This window comes from Salmo salar, chromosome ssa06 (assembly GCF_905237065.1).
Source record: "Salmo salar chromosome ssa06, Ssal_v3.1, whole genome shotgun sequence".
Classification (NCBI taxonomy): Eukaryota; Metazoa; Chordata; class Actinopteri; order Salmoniformes; family Salmonidae; genus Salmo; species Salmo salar.
In genome coordinates this window covers 44,778,371-44,794,163 of record NC_059447.1, presented here as the reverse complement: position 1 = coordinate 44,794,163, position 15,793 = coordinate 44,778,371, and the positions used below count along the sequence as shown (strand labels likewise).

General features: G+C 43.8%; 1 protein-coding gene across 2 annotated transcripts in view; it reads right to left on the bottom strand.

The window, feature by feature from the left end:
- The window catches only part of ppp1r9ba (protein phosphatase 1, regulatory subunit 9Ba), a 65,150-nt gene extending 56,606 nt beyond the window's left edge, over positions 1–8,544 (bottom strand). Inside the window, exons 1-2 of one of the 2 annotated variants that reach the window (XM_014204456.2) lie at positions 8,226–8,544; positions 3,750–5,268 (exon numbers count right to left, since the gene is read on the bottom strand). In XM_014204456.2, the coding sequence (XP_014059931.1) occupies positions 3,750–5,201 (1,452 nt within the window). In that variant the 5' untranslated portion in view covers positions 5,202–5,268; positions 8,226–8,544. Of the gene's footprint in view, positions 1–3,749; positions 5,269–8,216 lie in introns of both variants that reach the window. The other variant, XM_014204455.2, reaches the window with a different exon arrangement.
- Positions 8,545–15,793: the final 7,249 nt, after the last annotated feature.

Sequence of the window (15,793 nt, the reverse complement as noted above, 5' to 3'; positions counted from 1 at the left end):
ACAAAAGAACTGTCAATATCCCTCGGCCTGGGGCTCCATGCAAGATCTCACCCCGTGGAGTTGCAATGATCATGAGAACGGTGAGGAATCAGCCCAGAACTACACGGAAGGATCTTGTCAATGATCTCAAGGCAGCTGGGACCATAGTCACCAAGAAAACAATTGGTAACACACTACGCCGTGAAGGACTGAAATCCTGCAGCGCCCGCAAGGTCCCCCTGCTCAAGAATACATATACATGCCCATCTGAAGTTTGCCAATGAACATCTGAATGACTCAGGACAACTGGTGAAAGTGTTGTGGTCAGATGAGACCAAAATGGAGCTCTTTGACATCAACTCAACTCGCTGTGTTTGGAGGAGGAGGAATGCTGCCTATGACCCCAAGAACACCATCTCCACCGTTAAACATGGAGGTGGAAACATTATGCTTTGGGGGTGTTTTTCTGCTAAGGGGACAGGACAACTTCACCACATCAAAGGGATGATGGACGGGGCCATGTACCGTCAAATCTTGGGTGAGAACCTCCTTCCCTCAGCTAGGGCATTGAAAATGGGTCGTGGATGGGTATTCCAGTATGACAATGACCCAAAACACACAGCCAAGGCAACAAAGGAGTGGCTCAGGAAGAAGCACATTAAGGTCCTGGAGTGGCCTAGCCAGTCTCCAGACCTTAATCCCATAGAATATCTGTGGAGGGAGCTGAAGGTTCGAGTTGCCAAACGTCAGCCTCGAAACCTTAATGACTTGGAGAAGATCTGCAAAGAGGAGTGGGACAAAATCCCTCCTGAGATGTGTGCAAACCTGGTGGCCAACTACAAGAAACATCTGACCTCTGTGATTGCCAACAAGGGTTTTGCCACCAAGTACTAAGTCATGTTTTGCAGAGGGGTCAAATACTTATTTCCCTCATTAAAATGCAAATCATTTTATAACATTTTTGACATGCGTTTCTCTGGATTTTTTTGTTGTTATTCTGTCTCTCACTGTTCAAATAAACCTATGAAAATTATAGACTGATCATTTCTTTGTAAGTGGGCAAACGTACAAAATCAGCAGGGGATCAAATACTTTTCCCCCCACTGTAAGTGTAATATTCAAAAGTGCAACAGCAATGGCTATGCAGAGCTAGGTCTAGTAGATTTAACAGAATCAAACCTTCCACTCTACACTATGATGGACTAGCCTATATGATAGCACTCTATCCTCCGCCACTGAGGAATAAAGGGATATTGCTTGTGGTGACAGCAAAGTTATGGCATGCCACTACACGTGTCACAAGTGGCTGTGCTAAGGGTGGCCTACTGCGAAGCAGTCAATCCTTTACTGGGATTACAAGGCTATGCAGCAAATCTATTGTGCCCTATCACAATCATGAAATCTCAGACACTCACTGACTGAGAAAAGGTGAAGATATATTTTAAAGGCAAAAATTTCTACTGAAAATCCCTCTCACATAACATATAGTTACAGTGATACGATGGCTGCCCGGTTGGTTAGCCTGCTGTGCATGGTGGGGAGATGAAATCCACACTACCTGCTGGTGGCATTTAATGGCAAGTCACCATGGGACAGGAGAGAAAGGCTTATTGGCATATTCATCTGACATTTCATAATGACAATATGCAGTAGCCTAGAGCTAATATCTACCTACCTACATCATTTCACATTTTATGTAAACGATGTAGTTGTGGTTCAGACTGAAGCCCATGAGAACACCTGGCCTATACCTGGCTGGAAATTACATATCATTGGAGCAGCAGTCAGCATTAGGAATTTTAAAAAATCAGTTTTCTACACCCAGCATTTTCTAGATAACTTGATACAACATACAGATCTTAGAGGAATTAAGCTATGGAACGATGAACCCGTCTGGTGTCAAGGCAGGAGGAACAAGTCTATCCTGCTGTCAGGACTACTGGGTAGGCCCTCAGTGTCAAGCAAATTAATGAATGCTGACCAAGCCAAAAAGAGATTTCACAAGTTGTCAGTCACTTAGTCATACATAGAGCAGCTCACACAGTAGTGCTGAATGTGTTCTGCAGTATTTCTTATTTAACCTTTATATAACTAGGTAAGTCAGTTAAGATCAAATTCATATTTACAATGACAGCCTAGGAACAGTGGGTTAACTGCCTTGTTCAGGGGGAGAACAACAAATTTTTACCTTGTCAGCTCAGGGATTCGATCTAGCAACCTTTCGGTTACTGGCCCAACACTCTAACCACTAGGCTACCTGCCGCCCACGCTGTTCTGGATACCACTGCTGTGTTCAAACAGCTAGACCAATTAGTGGGACTAACAAGCGCAAGAGAACATTAAACTAATTGCAAGGACAAAGACACCCCAGCTCACGAAGTTGTACAACTATCTCAAAATGTTTTCTGCAAGCACAAAATAAATATTAGACAGCAGGGATCTTGATCCAGGAGGGGATTGATTGTCTCTGCTGTAACCAAGAAACTTGATCTTGCAAGCTAGCTACCAAATGCATAGCTGGAGCCCTGAGCTGGAGAGAATGTATTTGGCACATCTTAGATAGTTAAACTTATAGTTATAAGATATTTACCTGGCAAACATTAGTAGAGAATTTCAAGTGTAACTTCATCACCTCTCTTAAATAATTAATTAAATAGTTAACCAAATAGCTACCCGGACTATCTGCATTAACCCTTTTTGCACAAACTTTTTTGACTCATCACATACGCTGCTGCTACTGTTTACCATCTGTCACTTCATTCATAGTTATATGTACATATCTACCTCAATTACCTCGTACCCCTGCACATCGACTAGGTACTGCTACCCCTTGTACGTGTGTAGTCAGAAGTTTACATACACTTAGGTTGGCCTCAATAAAACTCATTTTTCAACCACTCCACAAATTTCTTGTTAACAAACTATAGTTTTGGCCAGTCGGTTAAGACATCTACTTTGTGCAAGACACAAGTAATTTTTCAAACAATTGTTTACAGACAGATTATTTAGCTTGCACTTGCTAGCTAATTTGTCCTATTTAGCTAGCTTGCTGTTGCTAGCTAACTTTTTCTCCTCTTGACTTTATATTGCGATTGGCAACTTTCATAAATTAGCTGCATTACTGCCACCGACCTCATTCGTCTTTCAGTCACCCACGTGGATATAACAATGAGGAGATGGCACGTGGGTATCTGCTTCTATAAACCAATGAGGAGATGGGAGAGGCAGGACTTGCACCGTGGTTCTGCGTCACAAATAGAACTGACTTCTACTTTAGCCCTTGGCAACGCAGACGCTCGTTATTTTGCGACGCGAGCAGTGTAGTCAGCCTGTAAGTAAGCATTTCACTGTTAGTACACACCTGTTTACGAAGCATGTGACTAATAACATTTGATTTGAAGGTGGAAGGAAGCATGTGGATGCTGATCTTTACACAAGCTTTCACAAGTTGTTTTCGCCAATACAGGAAATGCTAAGTCATTCAAATGTGTCAGTGTAGAGATGTAGGCCAATGTAAACTGTGGGGGAAAATGTGGCAGTGTCAACCAACCACTATTATGGCTTCTACACAAATTAATCAGAGAGCTTAGTCTTCTAAATACTACTGTAAAACAAATAATAAAACTACTCAAGTACTATGCCTACAGGTAGAAATAATGGTCTACCACTACAGACATCTTTTGATCTCCACTTCAGACCAGTATTGATGTCTGTCCCTTATCTCTTGATAAACTGTTCCTCATTTCTGCCCACCTGAACCAGAGACTCACCTTTATTGGTCCAGTGCTAAAGCAGATCTTCCTGTTCTCCGGCGGTGCTTCCTCCTCGGCAGGCAGTCCTGGGACCTCAGAACAGCTCGATTCTGGCTCGTAAGGCTCATCTTCCTCCTCCTCATCCTCATCCAGCTGGCTACCGCCGGAGTCCTCTCCGATGCCGCTGTACGCGCTGATGTCCACCAGGTCTCCCTCCGAGTAATCATCCTTACGAGACTCCTCCTCCAGGCCATCCTCTTCCTGTCCCACACACTGGGGCCCCTCCGCAGGCTCCTCCCTGTGGCCCCTCTCTCCCTCCCGCCGCCCTGCCAGGTCGCTGGGGCCCCCAGGGGCCTCTCCATTTTCCAGTGAGGCATGGACCTCGGCCTGCACCAGCCGGCTTCCTGCCTCAGGTGCAGAGGAGTCCTCCTGGTCCCTGGGTATGGGTTCTCTGCTAGGCTCACCTCCGGTACTTGAGCCCCTGGCTTCCTTCCCTCTCTCAGACTTGGCTTCGGTAGAAGAGGTCCTATCCCCTGTTCGTGCACTTCCTGAGGAGCCGTCGTCATTTCGGGGAGCTTCTCTGTTCCTGGGGCTTCTGGGGGAACCCTCCTGGTCCAAGTGTTGGCTGGTCCCATCCTCCTGACTGCCTGGGGGCAAGACTTGCACCTTCCTGGCGATGATTTTGGAGTTGAGGCATTCTGCTGTTTTTACCGGAGTGGGGCTTTCTTCTCGGGAGGGCAATGGAGACGTGGAGGAGGGCCGGTGCAGGTTGTTCCTCAGGTCCCCCTTTTCAAAGACAGCGCTAAGCTGGCTTACGGTGGGCGACACCGCCTCACCGGCTCCCCCTACCGTATCCAGGCAGTCCAGAGACTCAGTGCTGCCGTTGAAGCGCACTACCACGTCCAGCCGGCTGTCCTGGACAGCGGACGAAACTGGACGCTCCTTCTTGAGCAGGATGCGGTTGGTGGCCGACTGCTTCTCCTGCAGCTGGCGCTGCTCGAAGATCTTCCTTGTCTCTTGCAACTTGGAGTACCCTGCTGATGCCCCTCGGGACCCACCAATTTCGCCGCCCTTGGGGTCAAAGCGGTTGACACGCTCGGAGACCGTGGCACCCAGCTTGAGCAGGGCGCTGTGGTTCACATCTTCGTTGAGGCTGCTGGCCCTGGGCAGGGACAGCCGCACCGCCTGGTCATTGGCCTTGGACGGGTCGTCCTCGTCGCCAGGTGACTGCATTTGCATGAACATGTTCTTGATGCGGTGGACATTAGAGCCATACTGGCGGCGGCCCCTGCCGGTAGGCCGCGGCGGCTTGCCATCCTTGGTAGCGTCGTCCCCATTGGCGGCATTGTTCAGGGCGTCGTGGGCCTGCTTCAGAGCCTGGATGCCCGCCTCGTAGGCGTTCCTGTGGGGGGACGGGCTCCGGAGGGTGGAGCTGGCACTGCCCGCCGATGGGGGTTCAGTCTTCATCATGGTTAATCAAACTGAGCCACTGAGACTTGGAAGTAACAGCATAGCTCCTCTGTCTGTCCTCTTCCCCCTGGATGAGAAAAACAAACAAAACCACTCAATTTCACCTGAGGGAGTCTGCCTGCACATGGGGTAGACAGACACAAATGCAAGAACCACATTTAGCGATAGTGGGGAAGAGAGAGTGGGTTAGTGAAAACCAAAGGGAGATAGAGATTCTGCACATGAGAGAGGAAGGGAAGGATGGATAGAGGCTTGAAAAGGAGCAAGTTAGATGCAAGAGAGAAAAAATAAAAAGCTACACATGTGGGTGTGAGGTAAGTTTACTCTGACGTAAATAGGGAACAGCCTGGGGCGCAGAATATCCCCTATCTATTCACCTACACTTAAGAAAGAGAATTGCAGTGAAGGATATGAGATATATATTATATGACTAGTCTAGGGTTTACAACAATAACACCAGATTGCAAATTGGAGTAGGCCCAGCAGAAATCCAACTTTTGCTGTATCCCTTAGTAATTATATAATTTTGATCGCTAGGATTTTTCTCAGCTGCCTTAAGATTTCAGGTCTCACCACCGACAGCAGAAGCTGCTGCAAAGTAGAAAGACACCACTTTAAAGTTAACAGTATTACAATAATCCTCATTCATGCAATCAAAGCCACAAGTCTGGGTGAGAGAGGAATACAAATCCAATGTCCTTAAGCTCACTAAAAGACTATTTAACCAACAGTATATAGACACCTGCTCGTCGAACATCTCATTCCAAAATCATGGGCATTAATATGAAGTTGGTTCCCCCTTTGCTGTTACAACAGCCTCCACTCTTCTGGGAAGGCTTTCCATTAGATGTTGGAACATTGCTGTGGGCACTTGCTTCCATTCAGCCACAAGAGCATTAGTGAGGTTGGGCACTAATGTTGGGCGATTAGGCTTGTCTTGCAGTTGGCGTTCCAATTCATTCCAAAGGTGTTAGATGGGATTGAGGTCAGAGCTCTGTGCAGGCCAGTCAAGTTCTTCCACAGCGATCTCAACAAACCATTTTTGTATGGACCTCTTTTTGTGCATGGGGGCAATTGTCATGCTGAAACTGGAAAGGGACTTCCCCAAACTGTTGCCATAAAGTTGGAAGCACAGAATCATTTAGAATGTAATTGTATGTTGTAGCGTTAAGATTACCTTTCACTGGAACTAAGCCCGAACCATGAAAAACAGCCCCAGACCATCATTCCTCCTCCACCAAACTTTTCAGTTGGCACTATGCATTGGGGCAGATAGTGTTCTCCTGGCATCCGCCAAACCCAGACTCATTCCTCGGACTGCCAGATGGTGAAGCATGATTCATCACTCCAGAGAACGTGTTTCCACTGCTCCAGAGTCCAATGGCGGTGAGCTTTACACCACTCCAGCTGACGCTTGGAATTGCACATGGTGATCTGACGCTTGTGTGTGGCTGCTCGACCATGGAAACCCATTTCATGAAGCTCCTGACAAACAGTTATTGTGCTGACGTTGCTTCCAGTGGCAGTTTGGAACTCGGTAATGAGTGTTGCAACCAAGGACAGAAGATTTTTACGCGCTATGCGCTTTAGATCTGTGAGCTTATGTGGCCTACCACTTCACGGCTGAGCCGTTGTTGCTCCTAGACGTTTCCACTTCACAATAACAGCACCTACAGTTGACCGGGGCAGCTGTAGCAGGGCAGAAATGTGATAAACTGACTTGTTGTAAAGGTGGCATCCTATGACGGTGCCAAGTTGAAAGTCACTGAGCTCTTCAGTAAGGCAATTTTACTGCCAATGTTTGTCTATGGAGATTACATGGTTGTGTGCTTGATTGTATACACTTGTCAGCAACAGGTGTGGCTGAAATAGCCAAATCCACTCATTTGAAAGGTTTCCACATACACTGTATATACAAAAGTAACTCAGACCATGTAATAGACAAAATATGCCTAATTGTTTTTGTAAATCATGTAAAAAATATCAAGCTGGACCGTGCCTATGCAAATAACAGCCACAATGCCTTTATTCTTCAATCAGCAGCACTGCATTGATCCAGTTTCCTGTTATTGTATATTACCAGAGCGACACCGTATCCCATTCATTTTCTAATTTTATTTACAAAGAGAGCACAGTATCCTGCTACCACTACACATAGGCTTATGTTATGCAGACTGCTGTAGCCTACATGTCATGTATGATGTCAGTTGGATTTAAAATATGCCTACTGCCTATGATGAGAATCTATTCAACATTAGGCCTAATTGAAATCTGACAGAGAATCCGGATATCCGCGTTTGATCATTGCTATTTCCATGAATGGAATAACCTATTGCAACCGCCTATATGAATTGATGGCACAAAGGTCATCCTCTACAAAACACTAACAAAATCTACCCGTAGTTCTTTAGGCATAGAGCATGCTATTTTGTCAGTGACTCATCTTCTCGGTGTATAGACCATTCCGTAATATTGACACAAAATAGCCATTTTCTCAGCTACAGTCCAACAATCGTACGATACATTGTATCAGGAAACGATAAGTTCCAAATAGGTACTCTGTAAAATGTAGCAAAGTTTGTCTGATGTGCAACGGAGCATCTAAAACAAACACATCATGGACTGTCATGTTATGATAGGTTTTTGTTGTAACGAATAGCCTACCTGGCAGGCAGACAGACAGTTAGGATTACGGAGCGCTTTAGTTTAGTCTGTTCGCTATAAACGCTGGCACTGCTCAACAAACTATGTCTATACAGGACATTTATTGTGGAATACACTTCCCCGACAATAGCATATGAGCGTCCGTCAAAACTCTGTGTGGTCAAAAAACATTAGGACCCTGCGGAAATGAAGGGCCTCGAACACCTCGCTTGCATGATGGCTGTATGTCGCTTCCTGCATCTTCTGCAGTCGGAATAACAGTTCTCTTTCTCTACAAAACGAGCAAGATAAAAGCAACAAAACAAAAAAAAGGAAATGTCGTTACGTCTTTACTAGGTTTGGTTACCGTACCTTGCTCACCGTGTTTCACAGAGGTTGGTTCAAGTTACGATCGGTCTATTAGAGAATCCATTGTGTCCACGTTCTGTTTTCGCTTCTGATTCCCTTGCGAGCGTAGCGAACTGATGCCTTCTCTCTCTCTCTCCCCTCCTCACTCCCCTCCATCCTCCCCACCAACAGCATATGGCATCACAGGCACCCTTGATGTAGAGCAAAACAAAATACACTTTTAGATTCCCCCTATTTTATCTTGTAAGAGACATGCCACTCGTAGGCCTATTGGCGACCCCAAAAAAATTCGGGACAACAATCGAACGGTTAGGCATATGGATTATTTATTAGCCCACTGAACCGACTGCTAGACCAATGGGTTTATAGCCGATTAAACTCAACTCCACGATTTATGATAGAGTTGAGCGGCGACTCGTGTGGACGGACTGGAGCTCCGACGTTACGTAAAATGACGTTTCTATAAAAATAAATACTAATTTCAGCACACAAATAATTACAAATGACATTGTTATGTGTAATTGGGTTTATAGCCCCTTATAGCGCAAGACCATTAGGCCTACTGGTGACCGAAACGTTCAAAACACTTTCAAATAGGTCGATATGAAATAAATTCAATCAAAGTGTAGCCCAATGAAACGTTACACACATCATAAAAATGTATTATAAAGAACAGTAAAAAATGTACTGGTTGTTAGGCTCTTCCTTGGTAATGCAACAAAAATGTGACTGTCGGCAGCGACCTCGTGAGGAAATCTGTGAACACACAAGAAGAACAATGGTTAATGCTCACTAATTCAAAAGCAATCAGCACGTCTTCCAAAAACACAATTAACTATTTTGACGGGATGGTATGCTAGGCCTGTATTACTATTTGCATGTGTGTACAGTGCACGGCATTGTAACAACAGCCAGTGGCAACTCCAAATGGCACCACTTTCATTTTGACACTTCATCATAGGATTATCCACCCCCAATTAATTTTTGTCAGATCGTTTATGCGATGGTAATAAGTGTGACGAGTTTCTGTTCATTGGTTTGTAGTAAAATTTAAACAATCCTTTGAAGAATGTCTCACTTCCATGCAAGCACCATTTGCCACGGGCAGCTGCTTTTTAAATGCAGGGATAAATAGGATTTCTCTTGAGCCTAATACCTTATTCCTAGATTACAACAAAAATCTCTTTATCGTTTATGGGTTTAGGGGGTCTAAGAAGGCCTAATCTAGATGAGATCTTTGTCGAGTTTATCGGATAGGCAACAGGCGTTAATAAAGTGCCTTTTCATTACATTAAACATATGTTGTCTAAAAGTGTGTCCATTTCCTTTATTGATGTATACTGAACAAAAATATAAATGCAACATGCAACAATTTGAACGATTTTAATCAGTCAATTGAAATAATTTCATTAGGCCCTAATCTATGGATTTCTCTTGACTGGGTAGGGGCGCAGTCACTCATCGGAATTCGTTTTTTTCCCTACAAAGGGCTTTATTACAGAAAGAAATACTCCTCAGTTTCATCAGCTGTCAGTGTGGCTGTCATACGATCCCACATGTGAAGAAGCCACATATGGAGGTCCTGGGCTGGCATGGTTACACGTCATCTGCGGTTGTGAGGACGGTTGGACATACTGCCAAATTCTCTAAAATGACATTGGAGGCGGCTTCTGGTAGACAAATTAACATTAAATTCTCTAGCAACAGCTCTGGTGGACATTCCTGCAGTCATCATGCCAATTGCACGCTTCCCCAAAACTTGAGACATCTGTGGCATTGTTTTGTGCGAAAAAAAACTGGCCAGGTAGAACCGTTTTTGGTTCCAGGTAGAACTCTTTTGGGTTCCATGTAGAATCCTATAGGGAAACCCTTTAAGGTTCTAGATAGTGTATTTTTTTGTAAGAGTGTAGGCTACTTGCACATATGGACTTATTTTTTATTTTTAGCCTTTATTTAACTTGGCAAGTCAGTTAAGAACAAATTGTTATTTACAATGATGGCCTAACCTGGCCGAACCCTAACACGGACAACGCTGGGCCAATTGTGCGCCGCCCTATGGGACTCCCAATCATGGCCGGTTGTGATATAGCCTGGAATCAAACCAGGGTCTGTAGTCACACCTCTAGCACTGAGATGCAGTGCCTTCGACCGCAGCGCCACTCGGGAGCCCTAATGTATTTTAATTAAGGTCTCTCTGGAAAAATTGATTTTTATCTCAATGAGACTAACCTGGTAAAAATGAATGAAAAATAAGGAATAAACCAAGCCACCTCTTAAAATGCAGGCCTATCCCACTGAACATTATAATAACATGCAGGATTAGAGAGAAACTTGTAATCTATGAGGGATGTCATTGTTTTATGGTTCATAAATTGATAGAGTCATCATTTTGCACTTGGAGACACTTTGGAAAGTGTCATGTTATAGATATTTTTATGAGACTAAAATATAGGCATCTTTTCATAGGCTCTTACCATTGTGATTTGCGCACTCACCCTCTATAGAAAGAATACCATAGGCTATACAGTGCATTCGGGAAGTATTCAGACCCCTTGACTTTTTCTACATTTTGTTACATTACAGCCTTATTCTAAAATAGATTAAATTAAATGGTTCCTCATCAATCTACACACAATACCCCATAATGCCAAAGTGAAACCATGTTTTTAGATATTTTTGCAAATGTATTACAAATAAGAAACCTTATTTACATAAGTATTCAGACCCTTTGCTATGAGACTCAAAATTGAGCTCAGGTGCATCCTGTTTCCATTGATCATCCTTGAGATGTTTCTACAACTTAGTTGGAGTCCACATGTGGTACATTCAATTGTTTGGACATGATTTGGAAAAGCTCACACTTGTCTATATAAGGTTCCACAGTTGACAGTGCATGTCAGAGCAAAAACCAAGCCATGAGGTCGAAGGAATTGTCCGTAGAGCTCAGAGACAGGATTGTGCTTAGGCATAGATCTGGGGAAGGGTACCAAAAAATGTCTGCCGCATTGAAGGTCTCCAAGAACATAGTGACCTCCATCATTCTTAAATGGAAGAAGTTCGGAACCAACAAGAGTTATTCCTAGCTGGCCGCCCGGCCAAACTAAGCAATCGGGGGAGAAGGACCTTGGCCAAGGAGGTGACCAAGAACCCAATAGTCACTCTGACAGAGCTCCAGAGTTCCTTCCAGAAGGACAACCATCTCTGCAGCACTTCACCAATCAGGCCTTTATGGTAGAGTGGCCAGACAGAAGCCACTCCTCAGTAAAAGGCACATGACAGCCCGCTTGGAGTTTGCCAAAAGGCACCTAAAGGACTCTCAGACCATGAGAAACAAGATTCTCTGGTCTGAAGAAAACAAGATTGAACTCTTTGGCCTGAATGCCAAGCTTCAAGTCTGAAGGAAACCTGGCACCATCCCTACGGTGAAGCATGGTGGTGGCAGCATCATGCTGTGGGAATGGTTTTCAGCAGAAGGGACAGGGAGACTAGTCAGGATCGAGGGAAGATGAACGGAGCAAAGTACAGAGAGATCCTTGTTGAAAACCTGCTCCAGAGCGCTCAGGACCTCAGACTGGGGCAAACAGGACAACGACCCTAAGAATACAGCCAAGACAACGCAGGAGTAGCTTTGAGACAAGTCTCTGAATGTCCTTGAATGGCCCAGCCAGAGCCCAGACTCGATCGAACATCTCTGGAGAGACCTGAAAATGGCTTTGCAGCGACACTCCCCATCCAACCTGACAGAGCTTGAGAGGATCTGCAGAGAAGAATGGGAGAAACTCCCCAAATAGAGGTCTGCCAAGCTTGTAGCGTCATACCCAAGAAGACTTAAGGCTATAATCTCTGCTAAAGGTGCTTCAACAAATATTGAGTAAAGGGTCTGAGTACTTATTTAAATGTAATTTTCCAGTTTGTTTATTTGTAGTAAATTAGCAAAAATTTATAAAAATCTGTTTTTGCTTTGTCATTATGGGGTATTGTGTGTAGATTGATGAGGGGGAAAAACAATTGAATCCATTTTAGAATAAGGCTGTAACATAACAAACTGTGGAAAAAGTCAAGGGGCCATATACTTTCCCGAATTCACTGTATACTGTATTTTTCAGGTAAGACTTTAGTTATAAAGGCATTGCAGTAGTGTCATTTTTTGTATTGTTTATTTAAAGAACAAACACCATCTTCATGTTCAGCCATTATAATTTTACTTTGAGAAGGCCTACCCTAGCCTCTTATACGTGTTGCCCTTGCCTTTCTTTATGTTCAGTTAAAGTTAGGTGATTCTTCCTGTCAGTGTCACCACAATGGTCGTTGGGCATGTAAAACACTCCAATAACAGACCTGATGGGCACAGAACCCTCAAGAAGACATGGTGAGAAAACTATGTTCTAAAATAACCCTGTGTACATGTTTTACCTTCCAGTGTATAATGGGATTCCATCTGTCTAATCTACACCGGGGTGGCAGGTAGCATAGTGGTTAGAGTGTTGGGCCAGTAACCGAAAGGTTGCTGGATCAAATCCCGAGCTGACAAGGTAAAAATCTGTTGTTCTGCCCCTGAACAAGGCAGTTAACCCAGTAGGCTGTCATTGTAAATAAGAATTTGTTCTTAACTGACTTGCCATCGCAAAAAAATACACATAGAGATAATTTCACTCCATCGCCAGTGGCAGAATGATCATCCTTTGGGGTTAACCATGGGTCAATACAGCAGAGTAAAGTCTCAAATGACACCCTATTCCCTACACAGCACACTAATTTTGAACAGGGCTCATAGGGCTCTGGAAAAAGAAGGGCACTATTTAAGGAATAGTGTGCCATTTGGAATGTAGACCCATCTCACTAAACCAATGACTCAACACCGCATACTTACTGCAGACAGAAGAGGCAGGATGGTAAGAGATGTTGCCTTGACTGAACCCTATATATCCTATATATAAACACATTCACTATATACCATGAACATCATTCCGACCTATTGATAATAGGACTAGTGGTAACAGTAACAATGGTAGTGGTAATATGAATATATTCAGCCTGCTCAAATGTAATGATTTATTGCTACTGACCATTTGCAGCCAGCAGATGGCAGAGCAACAAACCAGCCACCCCTTCTCTTCTCCAGCATGGATAACAAAAGAGAGCTGGGTTCTTAAAATCACACAGTGCGAGACAGTGAGAAGATGCACAGATGTATCATTAATACGGATGGGCTTAAATGATTTCTATGTAACATCATTGGAATATCCACATCCACATTGTATAATAAAATGAGTATTAGCTGCAAAGCTACTTGTACTATCAAACATATTCTGTATATGTGTCCCTATTCAAGATTCAAACCCACAACTCTGGTGGTGTTGCAAGCAGCATGCTGCAGCCAAGTGCCACCAGAACCCTATTCTGTAGGGTCCAGACCACTGTATCTGCAGCAGGTTGGCTCCCAGCAGGCACTCGTTCTCAAGGAGATTCATTGCAGCTGAGGACTTGAATCTCTCAACTCAAGTGTGGCCTTCGCATGCACGCACGCACGCACGCACACACGCACACACACACACACCGCAGTAATGACCCAGATTTGTGCTGCCTGTTGTCTCTCTGTCTGGAGACTCACTGTGGTGAACGACTGGAGCCTCCCCAGGCAACATGTGATGCATGTGACAGCCAAAATGACTCAATAGCGACCGCGGGTGGTGGTGCACATGTTGTCAGGCATCAAGCCAAAATACGTTCATTCTCACGGCTGTGATCCACAAGCAGCGATGCTTTGCCTAGCCATGCTAGCTTTGTCCAGAGTGGCTCGTCATGTAGTTTCTAGCAAACTGACAGCATGGCCAGTAGTGCTAGCCTAGGTATCAACAGCTTATCCAGTAGGGGCTGGAAGTCATAGTGAGCTTCGATTGGTCAATTGCGCTGCGATATCGCAGAGTCTCTATCTATCTATCTATCTATCTATCTATCTATCTATCTATCTATCTATCTATCTATCTATCTATCTATCTATCTATCTATCTATCTATCTATCTATCTATCTATCTATCTATCTATCTATCTATCTATCTATCTATCTATCTATCTATCTATCTATCTATCCCCAAGTCCCAAGTCTCTATCTATCTATCCCCAAGTCCCGCCCTGTTCATGCCATTTTCGCATCGCCCAATGGTCCCCCATCCACATCACTTCTCATCGCTTTGCTTCCATTGAAAATGAACGGCTTTTGAAAAGTAACTGTCCAAACACTGACTGGCAATACTTTGCTCAGGTCAGAAGAGCTATAAGGACCTATGATGGTGCAATAAAATCTAAAATATTCTAATATCTAATAATAATAACCTCTAAATACAGATGCAAGACTAGAAGTCTCCATTCTTTCTATTCCATTATCTTTGTTTTCTATTGCTTCAGGGATACATTACTGTTTTTAGAGTGCTACTAGGCCTAGCCCATTTGACCTGAACCACCTGGTTCCACAAGATGGCAGTATTCCCTCTAGTGACATAAAACATAGTTGCACTCTCCAAACAGCACAAAAACAATATGCTCACCATGAATCAAAGAGTTGGTCGCTAACAAAAATGGAAACAACAGAGCAAAAGCAAATGCATGCAATGCAAATAGTTGGCCTACTTAATTGCTATAGCCAACATACAGTAGGCCATCATTGTAAATAAGAATCTGTTCTTAACTGAGATAAAGGTTAAATAAAATAATAAAAATCTGGGCCTGGTGAATGACATGTAATGATAAAAACACAATTTACTAAAACAAGCATGTTTTGTGATAAAGCAAGACAGTAATAATCTCATCAGTTCCAATGACTGGAATTTCACATACAGAATGTGGCTTTAACTATCTCTCTCGCTCTCTCTCTCTGTGTGTGTGTGTGTGTGTGTGTGTGTGTGTGTGTGTGTGTGTGTGTGTGTGTGTGTGTGTGTGTGTGTGTGTGTGTGTGTGTGTGTGTGTGTGTGTGTGTGTGTGTGTGTGTGTGCTTGCGCACACGCGGTTTTACTATCCTTGTGGGGACCAGAAATCCTCACGATAATTTGGGGACATTTCGCCAGTCCCTCCATGGAAAAGGCTATTTTAGGCTTAGGGCTTAGGTTTAGGGTTACAATTAGGGTTAGGGTTAGGTGTTAGAGTTAGGGTTAGGTTTAGGGGTTAAGGTTAGGGGTTAGGAAAAATAAGATTTAGAAAATAACCTACTTGTTTTTATTTGAACAATGATTATAACATTGTTATAAAGATCCTATTCGAGGGAAATTACAAGTACGTTCATTTGCGGAATGAATTATCAAATTTCAGAATATTCCTTCATGATTCTTCACCCCCTCTCTTTCAAAATCTCCATTTACCCCTACCCAAGGCCACCACCCCATCTCCAGAATTGCACACAAGCAGGAAAACCAAAACAACAGACTAGCCTAAACATACTAAAAGTATTTTGTAGCCTAGAATATTTAGCCAAAAAGCCGTTATTTTTGCTTAATATTGATGTTGCATATCCGAGAAATGTGAGGCCAAAAGTTGGAATTTACAGACGAATTCAAACCCCTATAGCCAGCCCTCTCCGGAATTTGGGG